Here is a 26,844-nt window from a genome sequence, read left to right on the forward strand (position 1 = left end):
TGTTGACCAGGATGGTCTCGATCTCTTGACCTCGTGATCCACCCGCCTTGGCCTCCCAAAGTGCTGGGATTACAGGCTTGAGCCACCGCGCCCGGCAAAGCTGAACAATCTTAAGAGATAAACACACAGATGTGCCACTGAGATCCATGTAGCATGTGCAGAATAGGGGGTGAAACAAGAGCATGTACAAATGAGAAGCTGTGCAGACTCAGTGGAGGAAAAGAGCAAGCTCTTTCTTTTTAATTTTTTTTTTTTTTTTTTTTTTTACATTGATGTAATGAGTTCAACAACAAAAGCATGACTAGGCTGGGTGTGGCAGCTCACGCCTGTAATCCCAGCAATTTGGGAGGCTGAGGCGTATAGATCACCCGAGGCCACGCGTTCAAGACCATCATGGCGAAACCCCATCTCTACAAAAAATTAGCTGGGTGTGGTGGTGCACACCTGTAATCCCAGCTACTCAGGAGGCCGAGGCACAAGAATCTGGGAGGTGGAGGTTGCAATGAGCTGAGATTGCACCACCGAATTCCAGTCTGGACAACAGAGACTCTGTCTCAAAAAATAAAAAACAACAACAACAAAACAAAAACAACTATGACTGCACCAAGCCTCTGACTGTTTTAGGGCCTGACTCATTTGCACAATGGTCCCTTGTTTGTATACCGCTTTTCAGCTGATCTTTTTAAAAAATTTTTATTTATTTATTTTTTTAAAGATGGGGTTTCACCATGATGGCCAGGCTGGTGTTGAACTCCTGACCTCAGGTGATCCACCCACCTCAGCCTCCCAAAGTGTTAGGATTACAGGCGTGAGCCACCGTGCCCGGCTCAGCTGATCTTTAATAGTACTGTGGCCGAGCCTGGTGGATCACCTGAGGTTAAGAGTTCAAGACCAGCCTGCCCAACATGGTGAAACCCCATTTCTACTAAAAATACATTAGGAGGCTGAAGCAGGATAATCGCTTCAACCTGGGAAGCAGAGGTTGCAGTGAACCGAGATTGTGCCATTGCACTCCAGCCTGGGCAACAAGAGTGAAACTCCATCTCAAAAAAAAAAAAAAAAAAAAATTCCAAAACCAAAAACAGTACTGTGAGATGGGTGGGCAGCTCTTGACATCCCCATTGAATAGCTGGATACAGTAAGAAGAGATATGCTAACCCCACGCCAGAAAGTTCCAGCCTGCGGACCAAACACAGCCACAGCCACTTTTATTGTCTGCTTTTCTGCACTGACAGTAGGTAGAGCTGTGTTGCTGAACAGACTCTATGGTCTGCAATGCTAAAAATATTCATATCTGACGCCTTACAAAAAAGAATGTGCTGACCCCTGAGCCCAACATTTAGCCAGAAGCCCCATCAGCTGGGGAAGGACAGAACCAGTCCTTTAGTCCAAGTCCCCTGGGCCACTCGGCTCTCAATGGCCCTCAGCTTCAGCTGATGGAAACCCCCAGGCCTTTAGTTACTGGGGAACTGACTGATGTGGCTTACAGGAAACACTCTCAAATAAAGAGAATCTCAGCTACCGCATTTAATTCATTCTAAGCAAAAACATTTTCTCACATTTCTATAAAAATATAGGCGAATCTTACAACCAATCAATGGAAGTGACAGACTTCAAACACAGCGAGAACCCCTGAAAATGTGGGTAATTCCCCATAAGACACAGCTGGCTCTGAGCCACAGCCTGCAACACGCACCCCAGGCAGTGTGGGGCAGAAGACTCACCCTGCGGTTGTGATTGTGGTCCATGGAGTGCAGGTGCCGCTGGAGGAGCTGCGGCTGCGCAGGGATCAGCATGTCACAGGCCAGGCAGTGAGCAGCCTCGATCCTCTTGAAGAAGTGCTCCTGGCCAATCCCTGCGAGGAAATGCATGTCTTGGAGGATCTGGGACAGCAAGTGATGCTTTCCTCCTCCCACTCCCCAACAGGGTCCAGGTTTTCTGCCGGCAACACTCAGGAGTCAGAAGGGCGTAGCCTGCCCTTCTTTAGGGAGTATGGGTCAGCACATTCGGCCTCTATAGCTGGGAAGTCTGCACATTTCAGCTTTTCTGTTCCTTCTGGTCCTTTCTTTTCAAACCAAGGAGGAAAAGACATCAAAGTGCTTAACGTCACTCTGATGTCAGCTATGACGTACGCAGAGCCACACCGAAGGCTTCTTTCTATTGCTGCTAAGCACTCTTCCCACAGGGCTCACTGCCACCTTCTCAGCCACCTCGGGCTGGCCTTGCGCCACGTTTCACGGGTCACATGCCTTGCCACCATCCAGGACGGCAAGCATCCTGCAACCACAACTCACCTTTGAAAGGATCTGGTTTTGGTTTTGGGCTCTCTTTCTCCATCAATTCCTGACGTCGCTTCTCAATTTTCTTATTTCTGTTAATGATGTATTCCTAAGGTGGATTTGGAGATGGCATTAAGTAAAATGAGAGGCTGGCACGTGTGGCCATTTCTCAGCTGCCAGGGCTAGGCAGGCAGCTATCAGAGGAGCTCCGTGGGCAGAAGAGTGGGAACCATGATGGCTGGAGCTCTTGGTTGTTCCTGTGACTTGGGGACTTACACAGCTGTTCTATCTGGGAAAAGAAACCTTGACCAAGTTTACACCTCTGATTTCCCTTCCTCCTTCAAAGGATCCGGCACCTGCGGAATTGGCGGGGGACGTGGTGACCGGGGGTCAGGTGTCCTTTACCTGGAGGAACTCCACCGTCTTGTCGGGCAGCTTGGTGCTTATAAACCGCAGCGTCTCTTTGTGAAATTTGCTTTGCAGATGCTTCTGGATCTCTTCGTCTTCAAAGCTACGGAACTTGCACACAGAACAGGCAAACTGAATCCTGGAGAAGGTAAATGAAGAGGGAAGTGAGGCAGGGAGAATCAGGTCACCTCTGGGGAGAGCTAAAATAGAAACAGGATTTTTCTTTTCTTTTTGAGACGGAGTCTCACTCTGTTGCACAGGCTGGAGTGCAGTGGCAAAATCTCATCTCACTGTAATCTCTGCCTCCCAGGTTTTTCAAGCAATCCTCGCACCTCAGCCTCCCAAGTAGCTGGCATTAAAGGTGCATGCCACTGCACTCAGCTAGGGAAAGTGGTTGCTGAAACAAGAGTTCTGACTTCCCAAGGGGCAACAGAATAGCAGTTACCCAGACTTCCCTAGCTGAATAATAGGAGTATAGACTTACAAGTATCTCAAGCAAAGATTCGTAACCAGCTGACACTGTAGCCCCTCTGGCCCCAAAGCCCCTGGGAAAACACCGGAAAGCAATGACTGCTCAGAACCAGAGACCCCCCCTAAGCTCTGGCTGGCGACTCCTTGGGGCACAGCATCTACCTCCCAGCTTCTCAAATAAGCTTTGCTCCACAGCCACTGGGATGACACAAGACAACCACATTTTACGTGCAGAAAAAAGACCTCATACAATTCAAAACACAAAGCCCAAGATCAGTTCTCCCATGGGACTCCCCGTAAAGACATGTCACATCCAGTTCTACAGATAAAAGTGAGGCTTCTGGCCGGGCGTGGTGGCTCACGCCTGTAATCCCAGCATACTGGGAGGCCAAGGCAGACAGATCACCTGATGTTGGGAGTTTGAGACCACCAGCACGACTGACGTGGAGAAACCCCGTCTACTAAAAATACAAAATTAGCAAGGTGTGGTGATGCATGCCACGCTGCTTGGTGAGACAGAGGGAAGTACAGGCCCCAGGCCACCACACTGGGGTGCTACCTCCCTGGCTCTGTCCTGGAAGTTCCAGCCCTTCTGGTGCAGGGGTACAGGCCCTGTGGCACTCAGGATTTCACCTCTGCCAACTCCACACACCTGGCTTCTGACCCCTGACAAGCACCATGAAGACACTTCCACTTCGGGAGACACCCCCTACGGAGGAGAAAAGGGGACATATCCCGGCGCTCATACACAGAGCTGCCAGGAAGCTGCAGACGAGATGCACGCTTGCCTGCTACACCTCTGCCTCCCTGTGACAATCCCTCTAAGTCCCTTCAAGATCCTTAAGTCCTTAGTCACTAGTGCCAGCTCTGAAGGTTTCTTTTCAAAAACAAGGCACCTCTTAATTGGAAGAACATACAAGATGATAAAATGCAAAAAGTAAAAGAATGTCATCTCTATGCCTTTCTCCCAGTACTCTGGGAGGCCAAAGCAGGAAGATCTCTTGTGGCCAGTTCAAGACCAGCCCAGACAACAGAGCAAGACCCCTGTCTCTAATGAAGTCATCTCAATTTCCATGTGACATGGAAGTCATCTACTCTACCATTATTTATCTGTTTAAAATAACAATGGTTACAATGTTCCTGTACTAAAGAAGAAACGGTTCTTTTTTTGAGATGATATCCTGCTCTGTCGCCCAGGCAGGAGTGCACAGGTGCAATCTCAGCTCACTGCAACCTCCACCTCCCAGGTTCAAGCGATTCAAAATGAGGCCAGGTGCCGTGGCTTGTGCCTGTAACCCCAGCACTTTGGGAGGCCAAGGTGGGCGGATCACAAGGTCAGGAGATCAAGACCAGCCTGGCTAACATGGTGAAACCCCATCTCTACTAAAGATACAAAAAAATAAAATAAAAAATTAGCTGGGTGTGGTAGCACGTGCCTGTCATCTCAGCTATTCAGGAGGCTGAGGCAGAATTGCTTGAACCTGGGGGTGGAGGTTGAAGTGAGCCGAGACTGCACCATTGTCCTCCAGCTTGGGTAACAGGGCGAGACTCCATCTCAAATAAAAAAAAAATTACTTTTTGAGCAGCTGGGTCACCAAGCTGGAGTGCAGTGGTGTGACCTTGGCTCACTACAACCTCTACCTCCCTGGTTCAACTGATTCTCCTGCCTCAGCCTCCCGAGTAGCTGGGAGTACAGGCAACCACTACCATTCTTGACTAATTTTTGTATTTTTAGTAGACACAGGGTTTCACTATGTTGACCAGGCTGGTCTTGAACTGCTGGCCTCGAGCAATCCGCCTGCTCAGCCTCCCAAAGTGCTGGAATTACAGGTGGAAGCCACCGCGCCTGGCCCCTTTTACTAAGCATTTCTTTGCACAAGAAAATCGCTGTCCCATGCAAACTTTAAGGTCAAGGATTCCCCAGCATCACATGATCACTGGGGATTTCAGTTTCTAGTCAGAAGCCAGTTAACCGCTGACAGGGAGTGGCAGGCACGTGATGTGGTCACACTGACATCCTTTGGGCTTGACATGTTTGCATTTCTTTTCTATTCTGGGAGAAAATCTTGATGGTAGGACCATCTCTCTACCTATCTCCCAGCTCTGTCAAACTCCAGGAGTGGTCTGGATTTGAACAAGGTGAATACAGGAAACTTGTCTGAGACCAGGCACCAGGTCATAGAACAGGGACACCCCTCACGCCTGCAGGAGAGTAAGAGAGCCCCCTGCTGGGCAGTTATGGGCCACGCAGACTCACCAGCAAGGCTGAGATTCCAGAGAAATAGACACACCCAAGTCAAACACCAATTCCCTAAGCAAGAACAAAAACCCAACTTCACCAAAGCAACATCCCAGCCATTCTAGAAGACATGCAGCATGTGTGCTGCGAGCACAGAGTGGCAGTGTCTTCTGCACCCTCAAATGTTTCCTGTTTTGCCTCCCACTGGCATGGCCCCGGTGCTGTGGAGCTAGGACAGGGGAGCTCGGCAGTGCCTACCCCGTGCCAGGTCCACCTCCTCCAGTGGGGGTAGTGCCCACGCCTCACCTGTCGGCTGCGCGGTCCCGCATCCTGTCTCTCCTCCTTTGCTTTTCCCTTCTCTTCTTTATTTCCTCGTCCTCATCTTCCTTCTCTCCTGTAACAGAGAAGTCCCTTCGAGACACTCTCAGGGGCCCGCAAAGGAGCTGAGCTCCAGGGCCTGGTCGGGGGCTGCGGCTTGGCCACCGCACCCCGTGTCTTGCCACTGCCTGTACCATGTGGCAGGGTCCAGGATGCCCCAAGGCACCAACAGAGACTTCCCAGTGGACATGAGTCTGGGGTGAGAACCCGGAGGAGTCACCTCACTCCCTGCATGGCCCGAGGAGGCCGGGACGGGCCAGGGACATGGCCTGTCTATCCCACGTGCACCACGGCCCCCTGCTCTCTCTGACCTCCCCATCCTGCTTGTCCAATCTAGTGCCCTGCAATGGGGTCTTCTCCCAATAACACAGGAGAAGCCAATTCTCCCCAGATGAAGAGGCAGCAGCTCAAGGCTTCAGGAGGTGAAGCAGCTGCTCTGCCGCCCTGTCCCACCTCTAGGTGGACCTTGATGAGTGTCCTGGCGGCCCTGTCTGAACTAGGGCCTCAGCAGGTCTGACAGTCCTTGCTGGCCCGACCTCTACCACTCACAAAAACCATCAATCTAGGGCTTTCCCAGGGCTGCGTGGGAAGCAATCCTAGAAACAAAAATGGGAAGAGACCGATTGGTCCTCCCGTCCGTCCCCCAGGGCCAGCACAGGAGCTCCTCAGAGAGCCACGCGGCCATCGTCCCAGCGTGAGGCCAGGCCGCGTCCCCGAGGCTCAAGGCCAGGGCCAGACGCTGAAAAAAGGTTGGAGAAGCATCTGAACTGTAACCCCTACCCCTGATGCCAGTCCCGAGACTGTCCCACGAAGATGGCGACCGGCGTGCGCTGCTCAGAAGCCTCTCAAAAGGGCGTGTGGGATTTTTGGCAAGAGGTCACTGCCTGAAACTATGACTGCTGTTTAATAGCAAAGTCATCCCGGGTAGGTAGCAGGACCTGTGCGCAACAGACATGTCACCTTTGCTTTAGCATTGTGCCATTAAGCGCTCAGGGCGCCCTGTGCTATGGACAGGACCGCTTCGGGTCGTTGGGGGAGGACTGCAGAGGGCATGCTAAGCTTCAGTATGTAACAGGAGGGGCATCTAAGCCACGTGCCTCAAATGATCAGGAGGAGCTGGGCCACCGAGGAGCCAGCCTGTGATCCTTGGGGTAACCAGCTACAGGCAGAGCCACAGAATGGGGAAAGAAACAAGTGGCTTCAGGGCGAGCTCCATGCCACAACGCCTCAGGCCGCCCTGCCACACAGGCTTCAAGCCTGGCCCACTGTTGCTGCAGACCCTCTGGTCTCCTGTGTTGGACATGAAGAGACCTGCTGGGCGGTGACTCACTGGAGGACTCAGTGGGCCCGGGTGCTCCTGACCCTGCAGGTGTCTGCTTTCACATACTCACAGGCACGTGGCAATGCGTGCTGCAGCTGCATCCCCACCACAGAGGTCGCAGCACAGCCTGGGGCGGGCAATGGAGGGACTGGACAGAATTAAGTCCAGGAGAAAACAGTTCAGGGACATGCACTGGCTGAGGAAGGCACAGAAGATGGGCTGGGGGGAAATCTCTTCTCTTATGTCTCTCCTTCCCTACAAACTTGAACTGTGGTGGTCACCCAAGGCTGTCCCCATACCCTGCTGCAGCCCACATGGGGTCAGGCAGACAGACCCATTTCGAGTACTGCCCCAGACACTGTGAAGCAAAGTGTCTGGTGATCGCCACGGTCAAGACCCATTTGGTGGCTGCAGCCCCTCTTCCCCCACAGCCACGGGCCCCTTCATCCAGGCCTCCAGCTTGCTCAGAAGCCCAGCCTAGCTGGGTAGTAAGTGCAGGGCAGCCAGGCAGACACAGGAAAGCTGCAAAGGACATGGTGACGCCTACCTCTCTGCCGCCCAGACTCGCAGAATTCATCCTCCTGGAAAAGAGTATACACAAAGTCCGGCAGTGAGCTGGTGTGTCCCGAACTCTCCACAACCAGCCTAGCCCCTGGCCACGGCCTGGTGGGTGGTCTCACCCCAGACCTAGGTGGCTATGCCACCAAAAATGAGCCAGTGTGTCAGGACCGGCCTCCAAGGCTCGGGACAGGACCTGTGTGTCCTGTTACCACTCCCGGTTGCCTTCAGAGATTCTGTGACGGCCTTTCTAAAAAGCCACTCACCCGTCCTCTCTCAGTTCCTCCTAAGCTGCAGAACTGCCTGCCCCGTGGCAAAGGCCCACCCGCACAATTCTATAAACAAAGCCTGCTCACCGACTGTCGGGTGAGGGAGTCTGACTTGGGGGATGCCAGTTCCGGCATTCTTGATACAAAATGGGCTCCACCATGTTTCCCAAGCTTTTGTTTGTATTTACCCAATATCTTAGCAACAAATCACATAGAAATAAAAATGATTCAGATACTGAATCTGAGTATCTGAACAGAGCTGATTCTTTAGGCAGTGAACATATGGTTAAATTAACAATCGACAGGTTTGCAGAGATTCCTAGTCTCAAGAGCTAAATCAGCAAAAGAGACCAAGTGAGACTCTGAAAACCTGAAAAGCGCCGTCTCCTGCCTGCTCCCTGCCCGCATGACCTTTAGAACCTGGGAAAAGCCCTCCTTCCACGCTGGACCTCCAGACCCTACGCCCCCGACCTGGACCAGAATCTACACTGGGGTGGTGGAGGCACCTCCCCAGGAGCTTGGGGTGGTCCCGGCTATGAACTGGCCCCTGATGCTGCCCACCTGTGCCTCATTGTGAGGACGGAAGGACATGGACACTGGTCAACAGCACCCAGCACAGAGCTGGTGGCAAATGAGCCTCCAGTCTGTGCTTGGAGGCTTCAGCCCACAGTCCCTGCAGTTACTGGCCTGGAGACCAGGGAGAGGAACAGGAGCTTTTTTCAGAAAGGGAATGTTCGTTGTACGTGGAACTTTTTCTTCTTTTTTTTTTTTTGAGACAGAGTCTCCCTCTGTTGCCCAGGCTGGAGTGCAGTGGTGCAATCTTGGCTCACTGCAGCCTCTACCTCCCAGGTTCAAGTGATCCTTCTCCCTCAGCCTCCCAAGTAGCTGGGTCTACAGGCATGTACCCTCCATACCCGGCTAATTTTTGTATTTGTATTTCACCATGTTGGCTAGGCTGGTCTTGAACTCTTGACCGCATGTGATCCACCCACCTCGGCCTCCCAAAGTGCTAGGATTATAGGCACAAGCCACCACACCAGGTTAAGGGGGAAAACTTTTAGAAATCTAGCTAAAAGTGAGGGTCCTAAATCCACTCAGAGGTAGTCAAATCTACCACGGCAGCTGCTCCTGCCCCTCTGTGAGGAAGGGTGATTAAAGAAAGAAAAAAATCCCTCACTAGAGGCAAAAGTGCTGCCTATTGGACTTACGCCTTTGAATTCTTCATCTCCTGAGCGGAAGTCACCAGCTCCGTCATCTGCCAGACACAAACAGAGGAAAAGTCAGTCCCCGGAATGGTCCGATCCAGTTTTCGCCCTCCCAAGCTCGCTGTCCAGGGTGAATCTGTCCTGACCACAGTGGGGGTTGAGGGAGTGGGGGTGAAACATGCCACCGGCGAGTGTCCATGACATGGACAGGGCAGGCAGAGCCCCCAGCAGGCAGCTGACCCTTTTGGCATCTGCCTGGCCTGCCTGGCCCGCCTGGCCCCCCAGGACGTACCATTTTCGGAGAAATCTCCTTCACTGTCAACCCGGGCCAGTTTGGTGTCTGGCTCCTCATACAGTTGGAACTGCTTCCGTTTCCTGCCCGTGCCATCTGGTCCGAAGCGGTCAGACCCTCTCCTCCTAGGCTACAAACAAGCACACCCCATGAACTACTTACCTGCACCATCAAGATGCCCCACAGAAAAGAACAAAGAGGTTGTAAGATCAGGCAACACAGGCACACAAGGTCTTTTTAAAAACCAAAGACACAACATACTTGAAACTAAAGAGAAAATCGTGCTGAGTGAAAGAAGCCAGGAACACAAGGCCACTTATTTCATCACTCCATTCGCACAAAATGTCCAGATCACGCAAAACCACAGAGACCAAATGCAGACTGGTGGTTGTTGGGAGGAGGAGACAGGGTGACTAAGAAGCAGAGGTTTCTCTTCGGGCTGACAGAAATACTGAGATTAGACTGTAGTAGTGTGGATGATTGCACAACCCTGTAAATTAACTAAAAGCTAGGCTGCGCACTTAATATTATGTGAATGTCGTGATAGGGAAATTTTACCTCGACAAAGCTGCTAAAAAGAGAAGCGAAGGCGGCCTGAAGCAACCTTGTGAGGGCTTACCCGATCCCGCATCCGGGGCTGCGAGCGGCCACATCCGTAAGGTATGGTGCTGTCAAAGCCACCCGCCCCCTGCATGCCCATCACGCTGTAGTCAGGAGCCATGGACTGGGAGAAGAGAGACGGAGGTGGCCGGCTGGGGGAGGGCCCTCCCAGGCCCCGTCCGCCCACATAGTTCAGCTCGTTCCATGGTGTGGACAGGGACTCAGAGGTTGCCGTCGGAGGCATGAAGGGGTCACTGCGCATGAAGGTGCCAGGGTTGCTCCGGTCCTGGAAGTGGCCCTGGCCCCGGCCCCGCATGAAGCCATCAAGGGAGCCCCGCTCCCGGGCCGGGTCTCGGCATTCACCGTACTGCCCCGCAAAGCTGCCATTGCGGTTGGACCCCAGGTCGAAGTCATAGTCGTAGCTGTAGCTGGGGCGGTAGGGGTCGTGCTCTGGCAGACAGGGCCTGGAGTCATAGGACTCGAATGGCTGGAAGCGGAAGGAGCTGCAACGGAAACACAGCCTGTCAGGGGCGGCCACCCCAGTCACCCACCTCCACATTCCCTTGGTACAACCTCCATGTCTCCCCCACCATCAACGTCCCTACACTCAGAAGAGCAAACCAAACCACCCGCATTCCACTTAAGTATTTGGATGGCAAAACCAACCAATACCCTCCCTGGAACACTGCTGAGTTGGGGACACAGTGCCCTTGGCCACAAGAGCAGCCTCATGAAGAAAAAAAGAGTCTGGGGGAGCCTAGCCAACAACCATGCCCAAGCCCCACCATGCAGAAAACCAGCAAGAAAGTCCTATTGTAATGCCACCGCTTCCCCACAAGCCCAGCTCATCAATGCCACACCCAAGAGGGAGGCGAGGACAGCCCTCCCTCTAGAGTGGGTACCCACTCCCATGTGCACAGAGGTGGGTGGGTGTGGGGTCCTAGGGGAAGGGCTGGGGTCTATAATCACCTCTCCCGGTCCTGCATGCCCTCCCCACCGCCGCCGCTCCCGCCCCTGCCTCCTTCCTTGGACATCATGTCCAAACGCTGGTTGATCTTGGCAATGAGGGAGTCGGAATTGTCGGTGCACGGCTCTGGGACATAAGAGGCCATGTGCATGGTAGGGCCCCCAGCCGCCAGGCCACCATCACTGGCCTTGGCAGCCTCCCACGAGGCTGGGCCATAGCTGTAGGTTGCGCCTGTGGTGACGTTGGTATTCTGGGCACCATAGTAATTGTAGTTTTCATAACCTGTCATGGGAGGAAGAAGCAAGTCAGACCTCAGTGGCCATGAGGCCTGCCTATGGTGGACACGACTGGGGAGGGGCACCCGCTGCCACTGAGAAGAAAACGGGGTGTGGGACCCAGTGCTGCTGGCATCACTCCACACTGCACTGTGACCTGCCAAGAGGCAGCAAGAAGTGGCCAGAGAAAGGGGTAGCCTCAGTGCCGAGTGGCAGGTTTTCTCTGCCAGACTCTAGGACCTGCTCCCCATCCAAAGCCAGGGTGACCAGGAGCCTGGGAACAGCAGTTCCGGCTGCTGACAGGCCCCATTAAGGATCCCGCTCCCCAAGCACAGTCGCAACCCTCCCTGGCATGCTCCCCCGAGGCCGCCCGCCACAGCCCTCTGCAGCCTCTGTATTCACAACAGCAGCCCTGGCAGACTGTGTCTTCAGGAAGAGAACAAGGAAATCCACGCCAAACCTCCCTGATAGGTTGACCCGCCTGGCCTTCAGATCAGAAGCCCACTCACCCACCTGCAGGCACCACCCCCCACCATGAGCTTACCTTGCCAGCTGGCCACACCAGTTCCATATGCACCTTAGGGAAAACAAACACACACAGAGCCCCGTTTGCAGAACGAAGGCACTGTTGCCCCCACCTGTCACTTCACTCCACCATCCACAGACCCAGGGCCAGGGCTTCCCTCAGTAGTTCTTAGCTCACTCAACTCCTACAGAGAACTGGACTCTCTCCCGGGGAAGGCCAGCTTCCCATCAGGGCAAGAGAAGGGACACTGCACACTCCCCAGGAAGCTCGTCCACTGTCGGCTGCCAGCTAAGAGGTCGGCTGGGCCAAGCCCTGGGCAGAGTCCTCGTAAAGGGTCAGTTCCCACCAGAAGCCAGAGGGCAGGCGCTGCCAACTGCTCAGCAAGGCACTGGTGCAAAGTCACGTCCTAGACTCAAGCTAGCAAGAGGATGTTATGTGCCACAAGAGACCCAGAAGGCTGCCTCCTGCGACACCCGGTGGTGGGTGGAAAAGCAGTCCCACTCCCCCAATGTTGCCAGAGACAGAGCTGAGGCTCAGAAAACAAAGGAAGCCCTCGTGCCCTAGCGCACAGGCTGGCAGAAAGCAGAAAACCTTGCCAGCAGAGAGCACATACTGGTCCCCCAAATAAGCCTAGCATCGTGACCCAGACTCTAGATCGGGGGTCTGCAAAAGGCCTGGCCACATCGAGCCCACTTCCCGCCTTGCCACAGCCCTTATGATTTTCCAATTTCAGTGCCCCTAACTAAGTACCAGTACACTGCCTGCAGCCCTGTGTCCTCAGGCTCTGCCCTCAGCTAAGAATGAATTTTATGTTTTCAAACGATTGGGGTAAAACTTCTAAAGTATATTCAGTGACAAATGTTGACACAAGACACATCACCTACACATTTGTCAAAACTCAAGAGAACTATACAAATTAACAAAAACTATGCCAGGCGTGGTGCGTCACGCCTGTAATCCCAGCACTTTGGGAGGCTGAGGCAGGAGGGTCACCTGAGGTCGGGATTTCAAGACCAGCCTGACCAACATAGAGAAACTCCATCTGTACCAAAAATAAAAAATTAGCTGGACGTGGTGGCACATGCCTGCAATCCCAGCTACTTGGGAGGTTGAGGCAGGAAAATCACTTGTACCCAGGAGGCGGATGTTGCGGTGAGCCGAGATTGTGCCATTGCACTCCAGTCTGGGTAACAAGAGCCAACCCCTGTCTCAAAACAAACAAACAAAAAACTATGAGCTATAGTGAATAACATCACATCAACACTGGCTGATTAACTGTAAACGCATCACATTAATGCAAGATTTTTTTTTTTTTTTTTTTTTTGAGACACGGTCTTGCTCTGTCACCCAGGCCGGAGTGCAGTGGCATAATCACAGCTCACTGCAGCCTCGACTTCCTGGGCTCAAGCAATCCTCCTGCCTCAGCCTTCTCAGTGGCTGGGACTACAGGCACATGCTGCCATGCCCTACTAATTTTTTCTCAGAATAAAAGGATTACTTGAGCTTGGGTCTCGAACTCCCAGGCTCAAGTGATGCTCTTGCCTCAGCCTCTCAAAATGCTGGGATTGCAGGCATGAGCTGCCTCACCCAGCTAATGCAAGATCTTACTAATGAGAGACACTATGCCTGAGTGGAGATGGCTGGGCGTATGGAACTCCACTACTAAATCTAAAGCTGTACTAAAAAGTCTGTTAATTATAGGCCAGATACAGTGGCTCATGCCTCTAATCCCAGAACTTTGGGAGGCCGGGGCTGGCGGATCACCTGAAGTCAGGAGTTTGAGACCAACCCGACCAACACAGAGAAACCACTTCTCAAGGCTGGGCACGGTGGCTCACACCTATAATCCAAGCACTTTGGATGGAGGCCAAGGTGGGCGGATCACCTGAGGTCGGGAGTTCAAGAGAAACCACTTCTCTACTAAAAATACAAAATTAGCCATGCATGGTGGCAGGTGCCTGTAATCCCTGATACTCGGGAGGCTGAGGCAGCAGAATCGCCTGACCCTAGGAGGCAGAGGCTGCAGTGAGCCAAGATCGCTCCATTGCACTCCAGCCTGCGCAACGAGAACAAAACAAAACGAAGACTGTTAATTATAAAAGGAAAAAAAACTTGGATATACCCTCAGCTACAGAGACTGTACACCTCATAAAGCCACAAAGATATTCACGATCTGATTCTTTACTCAAAGTTTGCTGACCCCTGGGCTACCACTCTCCCTTGACCCTGGTGAGCATCAGGCTCAGCTCTGCCATGCTAGGGCCTTGAATGCAGGGGAAGCCCACGCCTCACCTGCAAAGCAGAGCCCACTTACCCTGTGTGTTGGCAGGTCCAGCACTCCATGCACCATAGCCTGCAAAAAGACCCTGTGAGTTAAGATTCTATTTGTCACACTAGAGAATGGGTCCTTTTGGGGGAACTCTGAGGATCCTAAAGGGATCTCCTTGCAGTTCGGTGCCAGCTGCACAAGAAGGAAGAACCCATCCCCACCTTCAAAGGCCCTCCCACAGCTGGCTAATTGCATGATCGCACTCCACCTGGCTGAAGTCAAAGCAGAAAAAGGACAGAGGGAAATGGCCTTGGAAGCCAGCTCTGCCAAGCAGAGAGACTTTGGCCCAGGACCTTACCCTTCCAAGCTTCGCTCCACAACTGAGGCTAACACAAGGCCATCCACTCACCATGAGGACACATTCCCCCACCCATCACACAGCTAGGAAACTGGCTGAGATTGCAATCACAAGGACCCCGTAACTGGAAACAAGCATGGGAATTTGGTGGCATAAACTGCAACCCTCCAAGCTGCACTTCCTGCCACTTTAAGCCCTCCAAGGATCCCCTGAACCTTTAAGAGCCCCAGAGCCTTGGCCTGGCCCTAAGAGCTCAGACTGTACTCCTCATCCTTCCAACATCCCCGCCCACTATGACATCCGTCTGGTCCCTCCAGGAAGGAAGATGGGAACTTTGTTCTCTTCATTCTGTGTCCCTGAGGCCCAGCACTGAGCTGCGCACGGGTGGCCACCACGCCTGTCAGAAGACTTCACTTTGATAAGGCAGGAATACATCCATGTCTACCTCAACAGAACCACCCCCACCGCTAAGCGCCTAGTGTGTGCCGACACACAGCAAGTACAAAGTAAACCCTGTTGTACGGGAATGCCATTCAGGAGAAGGGAGCTAGGCTCATGGGTTAGGAGACTTGACCCAGTCATACTGCTGAGTTTTGCCCTCTGCTATGCTATGCCTTCCCTTCCCTGTCATACTGCAAGGCCCTCTAAATCCGTATCCATATTCCAACAGCAAGTAACCAACCTCGTGAGACTGCTTCCTTAAGTGGCACGCGCTATTAACTCAACCTGAAAACGCTCCCTGAAACACAAGAAATCAGGGAAGCTGAAATATCTCCACTAAGTCTGAAAGGTTTTCAGGAGGTAGGAAGAGTGGGTAAAAAAATCTCCAAACTAAGACTGAAAAAGAGGAATACAGCACCTGCAGAAAAGATCTGATGGGAAGGAAGGAAAAGAATAGTGAAATCTAGGCTGCGGGTCCGATAGACACCTAAAGCACACGGGCACACAGGCTCCCACATCAGGATCGACCCCTCTTCTCTCCGCAATTTCTGCTGCTGGGATCATTTTGCCCTGCCACTTCTCAAGATCGACAACTTCTCGAGCTCCTGCAGCCAGGATCACACCACTAGCTTCCTACAACCAGTCGAGCCCCACCCAGCATGTCCCAACTATCCCGTGCGCAAACATGGCTCTCAGAAGGCTCTGATTCCACAAGCTGGGAGCAGGCAGCTAGAGAAGATCGGCCCTACTGCAGGACAAGCGCTAAAGTCAAGTGGGGAAAGGGCACGTTTCCTTTTGCACAACTCCTTGGCCCCTCCAGGCCACTACAACAGACTACCTAAAGGAGAACGGCCAATCTGTCACCAGTCCCAGGGCACATCAGGTTTCCAGCTTTACACCAACACTCAGCATCTGCCCCTCACTATCCTGTCCCAGGCCAGCACGCGCCGGGTACAGAGCTGGAGCCCGGCGAGGCTGACTCCTGCGCCGGCCGCACTCGACCCCACCGCGCTGCACCGAGCACTAAAGGGCAGACCTCGCGGAGCCCAACAGTTTCTGGGACAGGCTCCCTGAGCCACTTGAGCCCAGCGGAGGCCCCCACCGGGCCCCGCAGGCCTAGGACAAGCCTGGAGAAAGGCGGGGCCCGCGGTCAGCAGGCGGTCCCAGACCCCGGGCCCCGGGCCGGACCTCACGACCCCACGCTGTGGCTCCGCCCCCTAGCGCGGCCATTTTGTGGCGCCTTCGGAAGAGGAAGTCGGGAGTGCGAACGCCGGGGTCACTAGGGACCGGACGGGCCCCGCGGAAGCTGCGGGGCAGAAACGGCCCGCACGGCCCAAGGCACCCCCTACTTAAAGCCCACCGCGGCCTCTACCTCAACCCCGAGTCCCGCCCGCCTCCTCGGGCCCTGGCGGCCAATCCGCACGCAGCGCCCCGTGAGCGACGGCGCCAAAACCCAATGAGCGGCGCGCCCGCGCGCGCGCCCCGACCTCCTCTCCGTAGGTCCCGGCTGCGGCAACCACGCTCGGGACGAAGGCCTGGCCCGCGGTCGTCTGCGCCGCCCGCACAGCGCTTTTCCTCCCCGTTCCGCGCCCAGCGGCCAAAACAAACCTCCGTAGCCCTGGTCCATGGCTTCTGCGCGACCCACCAGCAACCCCTTTAACTAGGCGGCCACAGGACGCATGCGTTCAACGCACCTCCACCGTTGACTACTAGAAGATCAGGCGCGCACGTCACTACTTCCGCGCCCTCCCATTGGCAGGTCTTCACCAAGGCCCGCCCCCGCCGTCCCATCTAGCCTTTCGGGCTGCTCAGAATCCGCTTCCGCAGCGTATCGGGAGCTGCGGTGCCGCTGCTGTGCCCGAGGGCGCAACCTCTGCGCATGTGCACATAGTTTCTCTAGCCCAGCCCTGCCCCGCCCCTCCCCGCACCGCCCCGCCCCGCCGGCGCGGCAGAGTCACCGAGAAAGCGGGAAGTGGGATGGAAAACTTTATTAGGTTTGGTTTCCAGCTTCGGCCCCGCGGGCTCCGCCCGCCCCGAGCTCAGGTCACGGGGCGCCCCCGCCGCCCTCCTCGTCGTCCTCCACGTCGAGACCCGGGATGCCGCGGATCTGGCGCTGCAGCGCCCCTCCCAGCAAGGGCACTGCGCCTTCCTCCTCCTCCTCCTCCTCTGGGGGCGGCGGTGGTGGTGGCGACGCAGCCCCGGGGGCCGGCTCTGGGGGAACGGGGGGCTGCGCCGGCGCTCCCTCTGCACCCTCCGAGATCCCTGCCGCTTCGCTCTGCGACCCCTCGTCCAGGGCGCAACCCTCAGCCTCCTCCTGCTCCTTCTCCTCCTCGGGGCTGTCAGTGAAAGGGTTCTCGCCCTGCAGGGAGGGGCGCGGACGCTGAACGGATGGAGCACAGGCGGGGACTGGATTGGGGACAGGGCCAGCCCGGGACCAGCGGCTCACCTTCAGGTAGCGCTCTAGCTTCTTGCTGATGAGCTTGTTGTTGAGGATACTGCGGGCCACCATGAGCGAGGACTTCTTGGACTGCTCCATCATGAGCTGCAGGCAGGGCAGAAGGGGCTGGAGAGGCTGCTCTAGGTGCCCTGTAGTCCCCCACCCCCACCCTGCCAGCTCAGAGGGACCTTCCTGCCCCCACACCCACGCACTTACACCTGGGGCGCAGCCCTCCCAACGAAGAGCCACTCTACAAGCAGGGAACCACGATCTATCTGATCTTTGTTCAAATTCCCTCTCCTTCCACACCACAATTACTATAGGTGATTAAAAATATAGCTCTATAGATCTTTGTATGTTTTTATGGCTGTATTACAGAATTCTGATTTGCTTACAAAAAAGCTATAAGCAGCGAACAAATCAACAAGCTAAGAACTAAAAGTGCAAAACCCGTATCAAGGAGACAACTAGGCTAACAGGCAAGGAGCACTTTGAGACCAACGGGGAGGATGTAAAAGCAGGAACATTTAATGAAGCGTCCTTTTAACCCACAGAATTCCAAGAATGAAGAATTCTTCCCAGTCATGCAAGGTTAGAGACTCTTCTCTGCTGGTGGGAGGATCAACTATTTCCATTATTTTTTTGGAAAGCAATTTGAAAGAATGTATGAAAAGTAAAAATCTCTCATTAATCCCTTCCCAGAACAATCCTAAATTTAAGAATTGGAGACATGCGTGCACACTGATTGTAGTGGCGAAAAATGGGAAAACACCTAAACGTTCTTTAGTGCAGAAGAGGTTAAATAAATCATACATTCAGAAAGCCTTCGCACTTGCTGTTTCTACTCTCTCCATCTTCATTTTCTTTTCTTAGCACGTTTTTCTCTACTACTGGAGGAAAATATTAACAGACATCGTACATGCTTATGACAAACTAAAGATGCACAATTAGAATACTCCTATAGACCGTTCCTCAGCAACTTTCTCACTTGCCAACACTTTGTTCTCCTGGGTCTAGATGCCCAGATGACCATACCATAAATCCTCCCAACTGAGGCAAATTTATGTCGTTTCCAGATTTTCTCCACAATAACCCAGCAACACCAGAATAAACTTGTATACTTCCATGCTGGTGCTTTTAATTCTAACCAGGTATGGTTTCAAAGTAATAGTGGCCAATTAACTGCAAAACATTTGCAAGTAATGCTTCTTTCACCAGTGTTAAAACAATGAACTGGTCCTCCTGCCTGCCCATCAGCACTGGGTGTTATCATTGTTGGGTATTTTTGCTGTGGATGAAAGAAGAATGTATGCTGCTGCCTCCCATGGCATTTCCCTGCCCACAGGCAACTGAGTGTTCCAATATGCACACTGGACCACCTACCCAGAGTTCAGAATCTTGTAAATATTTTCTGATCCTGGTTTTATTTATTTATTTTTTAGACAGAGTTTTGCTCTGTCACCCAGGCTGGAGTGCAGGGACACGATTTCGGGTCACTGCAATCTCTGCCTCCCAGGTTTAAGCAATTCACATGCCTCACCCTCCTGAGTAGCTGGGACTACAGGCCTGCGCCACCAAACCCAGCTAATTTTTTTGTATTTTTAGTAGACACAGGGTTTTCCTATGTTTCCCAGGCTGGTCTTGAGTTCCTGAGCTCAGGCACTCCACCCAGCTCAGCCTCCCAAAGTGCTAGGATTATAGGTGTGAGCCACCACGCCCAACGAAATTTTCTGGAATTTGATACAGACTGAGTATCCTTTATCCAAAGAGCTTATGACCAGAAGTGTTTCAGATGTTGGAATATCTGCATTATACTTACCAGTTGAGCATCCCTACTCCAAAAACCCAAAATCTGAAATGTCCTAATGACCATTTACTTTGTCATATCTGTGCTAAAAAAAGTCAGATTTTACTGGGCACAGTGGCTCATGCCTGTAGTCTCAACTACTCTCATGAGGCTGATGCAGGAGGATCGCTTGAGTTCAGGAGTTCAAGGCTATAGCGTGCAATGATTTCACCCGTGACCAGCCACTGTACTACATCCTGCACAACATGGCAAGACTCTCTTTAAAACAAACAAATCAAAAGGTTTTGGATTTCAGATTTTCAGATGAGGAATGAACTTAAGTATATGTTACAAGGTAGAGGGTCCGAAATTTTCTTTTCCAGAAATGTACAAAACAAACCTACCAAATTGGAATATAGGTCTACAGTTGCTTAACTATGAATTGGAAGTTCAAAGGCTCTAGAAAACAAGTTTTCCCCCACCATTCATCTGGTGGCTAAATATGAATGGCCATTACATTTTTATTTATTCCATTCATATAAGTCACGTGAAGAATTATTGATAATTCAACTACAAGGCACTTCCCCCAGATCCTGTTGGAGAGGTTAGTGTTCATACCATATTGCCTGTCTTTTTATTTTATTTTAGAGATGGGAGTCTCACTCTGTTGCCCAGGCTGCACTGCTGTTGTGTGATCACAGCTCACTGCAGCCTCAAACTCCTGGGCTCAAGTGATCTTCCCACCCTAATCTCTTGAGTAGCTGGGACTACAGGCACTTACCACATGCTTGGGTAACTTTTTTATTTTTTGTAGAGACGAGGTCTAACTATGTTGTCCAAGGTGGTCAGGAGCTATTGGGCTCAAGCAATTCTCCCACCTCAGCCTCCCAAAGTGCTGGGATTACAGGTGTCAGCCACTGTGCCCAGCCTTGCATATTGGCTTTCTGAAACCCAAAAATTAACTCTGAAGCATCTAGCCCGAAGGTTTCAGATATCTATGCCAACTTTAACAAATTACTAAGTCTGAAACATACTGGGCCCTGTTGCTAGTATCTCTGTTCTGGTTCTACTGTTTCATTACTGTGTTAGTATCACCTTTTTTGGTTTTTAATTGCAGTAGCTTTGTAGTAAGTTTTAATTTTTTTTTTTTGAGACGAAGTCCCGCCCTGTTGCCCAGGCTGCACTGCAGTGGTGTGGTCTTGGCTCTCTGTAGCCTCCGCCTCCTGGGTTCAAGCAGTTCTCCTGCCTCAGCCTCCCAAGTAGCTAGGACTACAGGAGCATGCCACCACACCTGGCTAACTTTTGTATTTTTAGTAGAGACGGGGTTTCATCATGTTGTTAAGACTGGTCTTGAATTCTTTACCTCATGATCCACCCGCCTCGGCCTCCCAAAGTGCTGGGATTACAGGCGTGAGCCACCATGGCTGGCAAGTTTTAATATAAATCAAGTCTCTCAACTATTGTTAGACTGAATTCTACGATGCAAAACTTGAAAATAATTTCACTTCATTTTATTTGGTCCCCCTCCCCGACCTAGATTTTGACTGGAAATGTACTGTCTGTATTAATTTGGAGAGAACTGTTTTTTGTTTTCTTTTACTGTTAAATCTCCCATTTAAGAATACAGAATATTCCTCCGTTCATTAAGATCTTATTTCATATTCTTGGAGTATTTGTAGTTGTTAAAGATCTCAACTCTTTCTTCTTCTTTTTTTTTTTTTAAAGACAGAATTTCACTCTTGTTGCCCAGGCTAGAGTACAATGGCAAGATCTTGGCTCACTGCAACCTGCGCCTCCTGGGTTTCAGTGATTCTCCCGTCTCAGCTTCCTGAGTAGCTGGGATTGCAGGTGCCCACCACCACGCCCAGCTAATTTTTTGTATTTTTAGTAGGGACAGGTTTCCCTCACCCGCCTCAGCCTCCCAAAGTTCTGGGATTACAGACTTAAGCCACCGCGCCCAACCCTCAAGTCTTTCTTCTTAAATCTGTATTCTTAGCTATTTTATACATTGTGTAGTTTATTTAAGTCTCTTTTTTTTTTTTCCATTTAAATTTCTAACTGGTTAGTACTAAAATGGAGAAACACTACTACTTTTTCTATGCTATCTTGAATCCTATCCCCTTACCAAATTCTATTAATTCTAAGAATATTTTGCTGGTTCAGCATTTGTTTTTGTTTTTTATTTTTTTTGAGGCAGAGTCTTGCTCTGTCACCCAGGCTGGAGTGCACTGGTGCGATCTCGGTTCACTGTAACCTCTGCCTCCTGGTTCAAACAATTCTCCTGCCTCTGACTCCTCTGGGCTCACATACCTCTGGCTTGTTCATAAAACCGTGGTCCCATGCCAGGAAAGGCAAACCAAGCAGAGGCTACAGCCCACTGTACCTCCTCCTATATCTCTCCTAAAGTGGCAGTCACTCAAAGAGAGGCACTCCATTGTCTCCATCCCCAGATGGCTCAGAGAGAATTCTGTCCAGAGTGAGAGAAGGTCCTCAAATCAGTAAACTCCCAATCTCTTCTCAAAGGAACTGACTTCATTGGCAAGAGTGTCGGGAAGTGCAAGACTAGAGACTTTCTTAAAAACAATGGAGACCAGGGAGAAAAAAATTTAAAAGGACACTGATAGCTTTGTTCTTTTTTCCTACTACACAGTCATAAAAAAGAAAGACCCATAGATTTGATAGTAGTATTAGCTAACCCACAGGCCAACTAGGTTACCAAAGAGGACCAAGACCAGTAAAACAGCTAAAACAGCCTCCCTGGGTTCAGAATAAATCTCAAACAACCTCAAAAACCATCCCTGTTGGGCTGGGCGCAGTGGCTCACACCTGTAATCCCAGCACTTTGAGAGGCTGAGGCGGCCAGATCACGAGGTCAAGAGTTTGAGACCAGTCTGGCCAACATGGTGAAACCCTGTCTCTACTAAGAATACAAAAGTTAGCCAGACATGGTGGTGTGTACCTGTAATCCCTGTTACTAAGGAGGCTGAAGCAGGAGAGCTGCTTGAACCGGTGAGGCAGATGTTGCAGTGAGCTGAGATTGCGCCACTGCACACCAGCCTAGGTGACAGAGCAAGACTTTGTCTTGGGGGAGAAACAATAACAGTAACAAGAAGCCATCCCTATAAAGGAGCCCAAATTTAATTGGATCAGCATTCGGCAGCAATCTATGCCCCAAAACATTGTTGAAAACAATAAAGGAATCAGCCAGTAATTGGTAGAGTTTAAAAGCTGAGTATAGTCTAGGAAAAAAACAGTGAGCCCATGGCTTCCTCCCTCCAAGACACATCACCAGTTTCATACTGTGTGAGGATGAAAGAGACCTCACTAAAAATATCTGGCTACTTACCAAACAAATAGATAGGCAAACATAGAAACAAGACCCTGTGAGGGTGGGTGGGGGATCAGTGCCCAGAGCTGCCACAATGAATTATCTAAGATGTCTAGTTAACAATCAAAAATTACGAGACATCCAAAGGAAACTCTGACCCAGGCCCAAATTAAAAAAAGCAGACAATAGAAACTTCCTGTGACAGTGATCAGATGTCAACTTCAACAAAGATTTCAAATTAGCAATTATAAATATGTTTAAAGAAAACTCAAGTAGAAGGTACGCCACTGTCTCATGAAAACAATTTAAACAGAGATAGAAATTATAATAAAATATTAAATCTTAGAGATGAAATGTACAATAACTGACACGAAAAATGTGAATCTGTGCATCAAAAGAGATTACGTAATCTGTAGAACAGAGAGAAAAAAGTGAGGAAAAATGAACAGTCTTAGACAACCATGGCACACTATTAAGAGATCCAACATACGGGTAATAAGTATCAGAAGAGGAATGAGAGAAAGGAGTAGGAAAAAAAACACTTGAAGAAACAACAGCTGAAAGCTTCCGAAGGTTAATGAAAACTGTAATCTGTACATCAAAGAAGCTCAACAAACTCCATGTAGAATAAACACAGAGAGATGCACAAAAAGAGATAATAAAAATGCTAAGAGTCAAAGACAAGGGAAAAATCTTGAAAGCAGCAAGACAGAGACAAATCATCACAAGGAAACCCCAGTAAGGGTAAAAGCTGACTTCTCAGAGGGACACTGTGGCTCACACCTATAGTGGCAAGACCCTGTCTTTATTTTTTTAAAAAAAGTTAAAACAGGGAACTCTTTAGACAGACACAAATCACTAAAACTAAGATGTCTAAAAAACCCAGAATATCTGAATATACCCTATAACAAGTGGAGACTGATTAGTAATAATAAAAAGAAAAGCTAGTTAACTGGCTGGGCACAGTGGCTCACGCCTATAATCCCAGCACTTTGGGAGGCCAAGGCAGGCAGATTCGCTTGAGTCCAGGAATTTGATACCAGTCTGGGTAACATGACGAAACCCCATCTCTACAAAAAACTACCAAAACTAGCCAGGCATGGCAACACACATGCCTTTAGTCCCAGCTACTTGGGAGGCTGAGGTGGGAGGACTGCCTGAGCCTGAGAGGTGGAGGTTGCAGTGAGCCGAGATTACACTGCTGCATTCCAGCCTAGGCGACAGAGTGAGACCTTGTCTCAAAAAAAAAAAAAAAAAGCTAGTTAACAAAAGCCAGGCCCAGATGGCTTCACAGGCACTTGAAGAATTAATACTAGTATACTAGTTCTTCACAAACTCTTTCAAGAAACCAGAAAAAGAAGAAAAATGACAGCTAACTGTATGAGGCCAGTATTAATTAACCTGATACCCAAACCAGAAAACTGTATCACCAAAAAACTACAGACTATTATCTTTTACGAATAGAGATGCAAAAATTCTCAACAAAATACCAGCACAACGAATCTAATATATAAAAATAACTACACACTGTGACCAAACAGGATATATCCCAGGGATGCAAGGGTGGTTTATAGCCAAATAAAATAATGTAACATACTGTAACAACAGAATTAAAGACAAAAGCCACATGATCACCTCAACAGAGGGAGAAAAAGCATTTGACAAAATCCAACACCATTTTAAGATAAAACATTTAATAAAACAGGACTAGAAAGGGAACTTCCTCAATTCAATCAAGGGCACCTATGAAAAACCCACAGCTGACATCATACAAATGGTAAAGACTGGTGCTTTCCCTGTAAGATGAGAAAGAAGACGAGGACATCCATTTTCACACTTCTATTCAATACTGTATTGGAGGTTCTAACCAGGGCAATTAGGTAAGAAAAAGAAATAAAATGCAACTAGATTGAAAAGGAAAAAGCAAAACTAACTCTATTTGCAGATGACTGATGTTGTACAAAGAAACCCCTAAGAAATTCCCTAAAAGCTATTAGAACTAATAAACATTATTTTATGTTTTTATTTTTTTAGAGACAGGGTCTTGCTCTGTCACGCATGCTGCAGTGCAGTGGTATGATCATAGCTCTCTGCAGCCTCAACCTCGTAGGCTTAAGCCATCTTACCTCAGCCTCCTGCATAGTGGGGACTATAGGCAATTGCCGCCACACCTGGCTAACTTGTTTCTTTTGTACAGAGAGGGTCTCACTATGTTGTCCATGCTGGTCTCAAACTCCTGGGCTCAAGTGATCCTCCCACCTCTACCTCCTAAAGTGTTAGGATTACAGATATGAGCCTCAATGTCCAGTCATAGTTTAAATATTATTAAAACTATTAAACAGTAAAAATGAATAGTTCAGTGAGGTTGTAGGATATAATATCAATATATTGGCTGAGCACAGTGGCTCACAGCTGTAATCCCAACACTTTGGGAAGCTGAGGCAGGAGGACTGCTTGAGCCCAGGAGTTTGAGACCAGCCTAGGCAACATGATGAAACCCTATCTCTACAAAAAATACCAAAAGTAGCTGAGCATAGTGGCACATGCCTGTAGTTCCAGCTACTAGGGAGATTGAGGCAGGAGGATTTACCTGAGCCCAGGAGGTTAGAGGCTGCAGTGAGTCATGATGGTACCACTGCACTCCAATCTGGGTAACAGAATAAGACCCTACTTGAAAAAAAACAAATGGTATTTTTAAACACATGCCAAAAAAAAAAAAAAAAAAATCCAAAAACACTAAGAAAACAATTCCATTTATAAGAGTAACAGAAATAAAATACTTATAAATAATTTTAACAACACTAAAGAACAGAGTTTATATTCTGAAAACTACAAAACATTTGAAAGAAATTAAAGGAGATCTCAGTAAACGAAAAGACATCCCATATTCATGGATTACAACACTTAATATTGTAAAGATGTCAATACTCACCAAATTGATCTAGAAATCGAACACAATCCTATCAGAATACCAGCTGGCTTCTTTGGAGAAACTGATAAGCTGCTCCTAAACTCACATTGAAATCCAAGGAGCACAGAATAACCAAAACAATCTTGAAAAAGAGGAATAAAGTTGAAGTGCTCGAATTTCCTGATTTCAAAGTTTAGTAACAAAGCTACAGTACAAACTGGTATAAAAACAGATATACAGAACAGTGGAATAGAATTGAGAGTAAACCTACATGGCTATGGTTAACTAACTTTCAACAAAGATGCCAAGGTCCTTCAATGGGGGAAAAACAGTCTCATATCTTTTTCAAATGGTGATGGAACAACTTAATATCTAGATGCAAAAAATAAAGTTAGACCCTTAACTTATACCATATAAATAAATAAACTCAAATGGAACAAAGACCTAACTGTAAAAGCTAAAACCATAAAATTCTTAGAAGAAAACATACGGGCAAATCTTTGTGACTTGGGATTTATCAATAAATTCTTAGTTATGACACCCAAAGAATAAGCAATGAAAGAAAAATAAATTGGACTTTATGAAAATTAAACTATTGTGCTACAAAGGATACATCAAGAAGGTGAAAAAACCCACAGAATGGGAGAAAATATTTGCAAATCATATCAAATATGGGACTTGTATATAGGATAAAGAACTCTAATAAATCAAAAAGACAACACAATTTAAAAATGCACAAAGAACTTGAATAGACATTTCTCCAAAGATACAAAAATGGCCAATCAGCCCATGAAAAGATGCCATTAGTCATCAGGGCTATGCAAATCAAAACCACAATGATACCACTTCTCACCCGCTAGGATGACTAGATCAAAAAGTCAGAAAATAAGTGTTGGTGAGTATGTGAAAAAATCGGAACCCTTACAGATTGCTGGTGGAAATGTAAAATAGTGCAGTCACTTTGGAAAATAGTCTGGCAGTTCCCCCAACAAGTTAAAGTATTACTATTTGATACAGACATTTCAGTCCTAGTTATATACTCAAGAGAAATGAAAACATATGTCCACATAAAAACTTGCACAATGTTTCTAAGAGCATTATTCATAATAGCTAAAAGGTGGAAACAACCCAAATGCTCAAAAAGATGAATGGATAAACAAAATGTGGCATATCTATCTATACAATGGAATAATATGAAGCCATATGAAGGAATGAAGCTGTAATTCACGCTACAATGTGGTTGAACCCCGAAAACATCATGCTTAGTGAAAGAAGCCAATCACTGAAGACCACGTGTTATGTGATTCTGTTTATAGAAGTGTCTAGAATAAGCAAATAGAGAGAGATTAGTAGCTGTCTAAGGCTATATGAGGACAAGAGGTTGGGGGCTCATAGCTAAAGGGTTTCTTTTTGAGGTGATGAAAATATTCTGTACTTGACTGGTTGATGACTGCAAAATTCTGTGAATACATAAAAAACTGATGAATTGGTTTTTCCATTTGTTTGAGACAGGGTCTTGCTCTGTC

At 49.4% G+C, this 26,844-nt stretch overlaps 2 protein-coding genes across 3 annotated transcripts in view; both read right to left on the reverse strand.

Annotated features, from left to right (window-relative positions):
• The window catches only part of AKAP8 (A-kinase anchoring protein 8), a 22,446-nt gene extending 5,857 nt beyond the window's left edge, over window positions 1–16,589 (reverse strand). The window contains exons 1-12 of the mRNA XM_037735092.1: window positions 16,465–16,589; window positions 14,103–14,141; window positions 11,807–11,839; window positions 10,990–11,269; window positions 10,040–10,523; window positions 9,421–9,550; window positions 9,132–9,178; window positions 7,644–7,677; window positions 5,704–5,791; window positions 2,685–2,826; window positions 2,295–2,388; window positions 1,620–1,855 (exon numbers count right to left, since the gene is read on the reverse strand). Of these exons, the coding sequence (XP_037591020.1) occupies window positions 1,620–1,855; window positions 2,295–2,388; window positions 2,685–2,826; window positions 5,704–5,791; window positions 7,644–7,677; window positions 9,132–9,178; window positions 9,421–9,550; window positions 10,040–10,523; window positions 10,990–11,269; window positions 11,807–11,839; window positions 14,103–14,141; window positions 16,465–16,483 (1,626 nt within the window). The 5' untranslated portion in view covers window positions 16,484–16,589. The remainder of the gene's footprint in view (window positions 1–1,619; window positions 1,856–2,294; window positions 2,389–2,684; window positions 2,827–5,703; window positions 5,792–7,643; window positions 7,678–9,131; window positions 9,179–9,420; window positions 9,551–10,039; window positions 10,524–10,989; window positions 11,270–11,806; window positions 11,840–14,102; window positions 14,142–16,464) is intronic.
• Window positions 16,590–16,829: 240 nt separating this feature from the next.
• Window positions 16,830–26,844, reverse strand: part of AKAP8L (A-kinase anchoring protein 8 like) — a 31,888-nt gene continuing 21,873 nt past the window's right edge. For both annotated transcript variants that reach the window (XM_017519066.2, XM_017519065.2), the window contains 2 exons: window positions 17,303–17,398; window positions 16,830–17,215 (listed from right to left, as the gene is read on the reverse strand). In XM_017519066.2, coding sequence (XP_017374555.1) covers window positions 16,901–17,215; window positions 17,303–17,398 — 411 coding nt within the window. In that variant the 3' untranslated portion in view covers window positions 16,830–16,900. The remainder of the gene's footprint in view (window positions 17,216–17,302; window positions 17,399–26,844) is intronic.

This window comes from Cebus imitator, unplaced genomic scaffold (assembly GCF_001604975.1).
Source record: "Cebus imitator isolate Cc_AM_T3 unplaced genomic scaffold, Cebus_imitator-1.0 Scaffold726, whole genome shotgun sequence".
Taxonomy (NCBI): Eukaryota; Metazoa; Chordata; class Mammalia; order Primates; family Cebidae; genus Cebus; species Cebus imitator.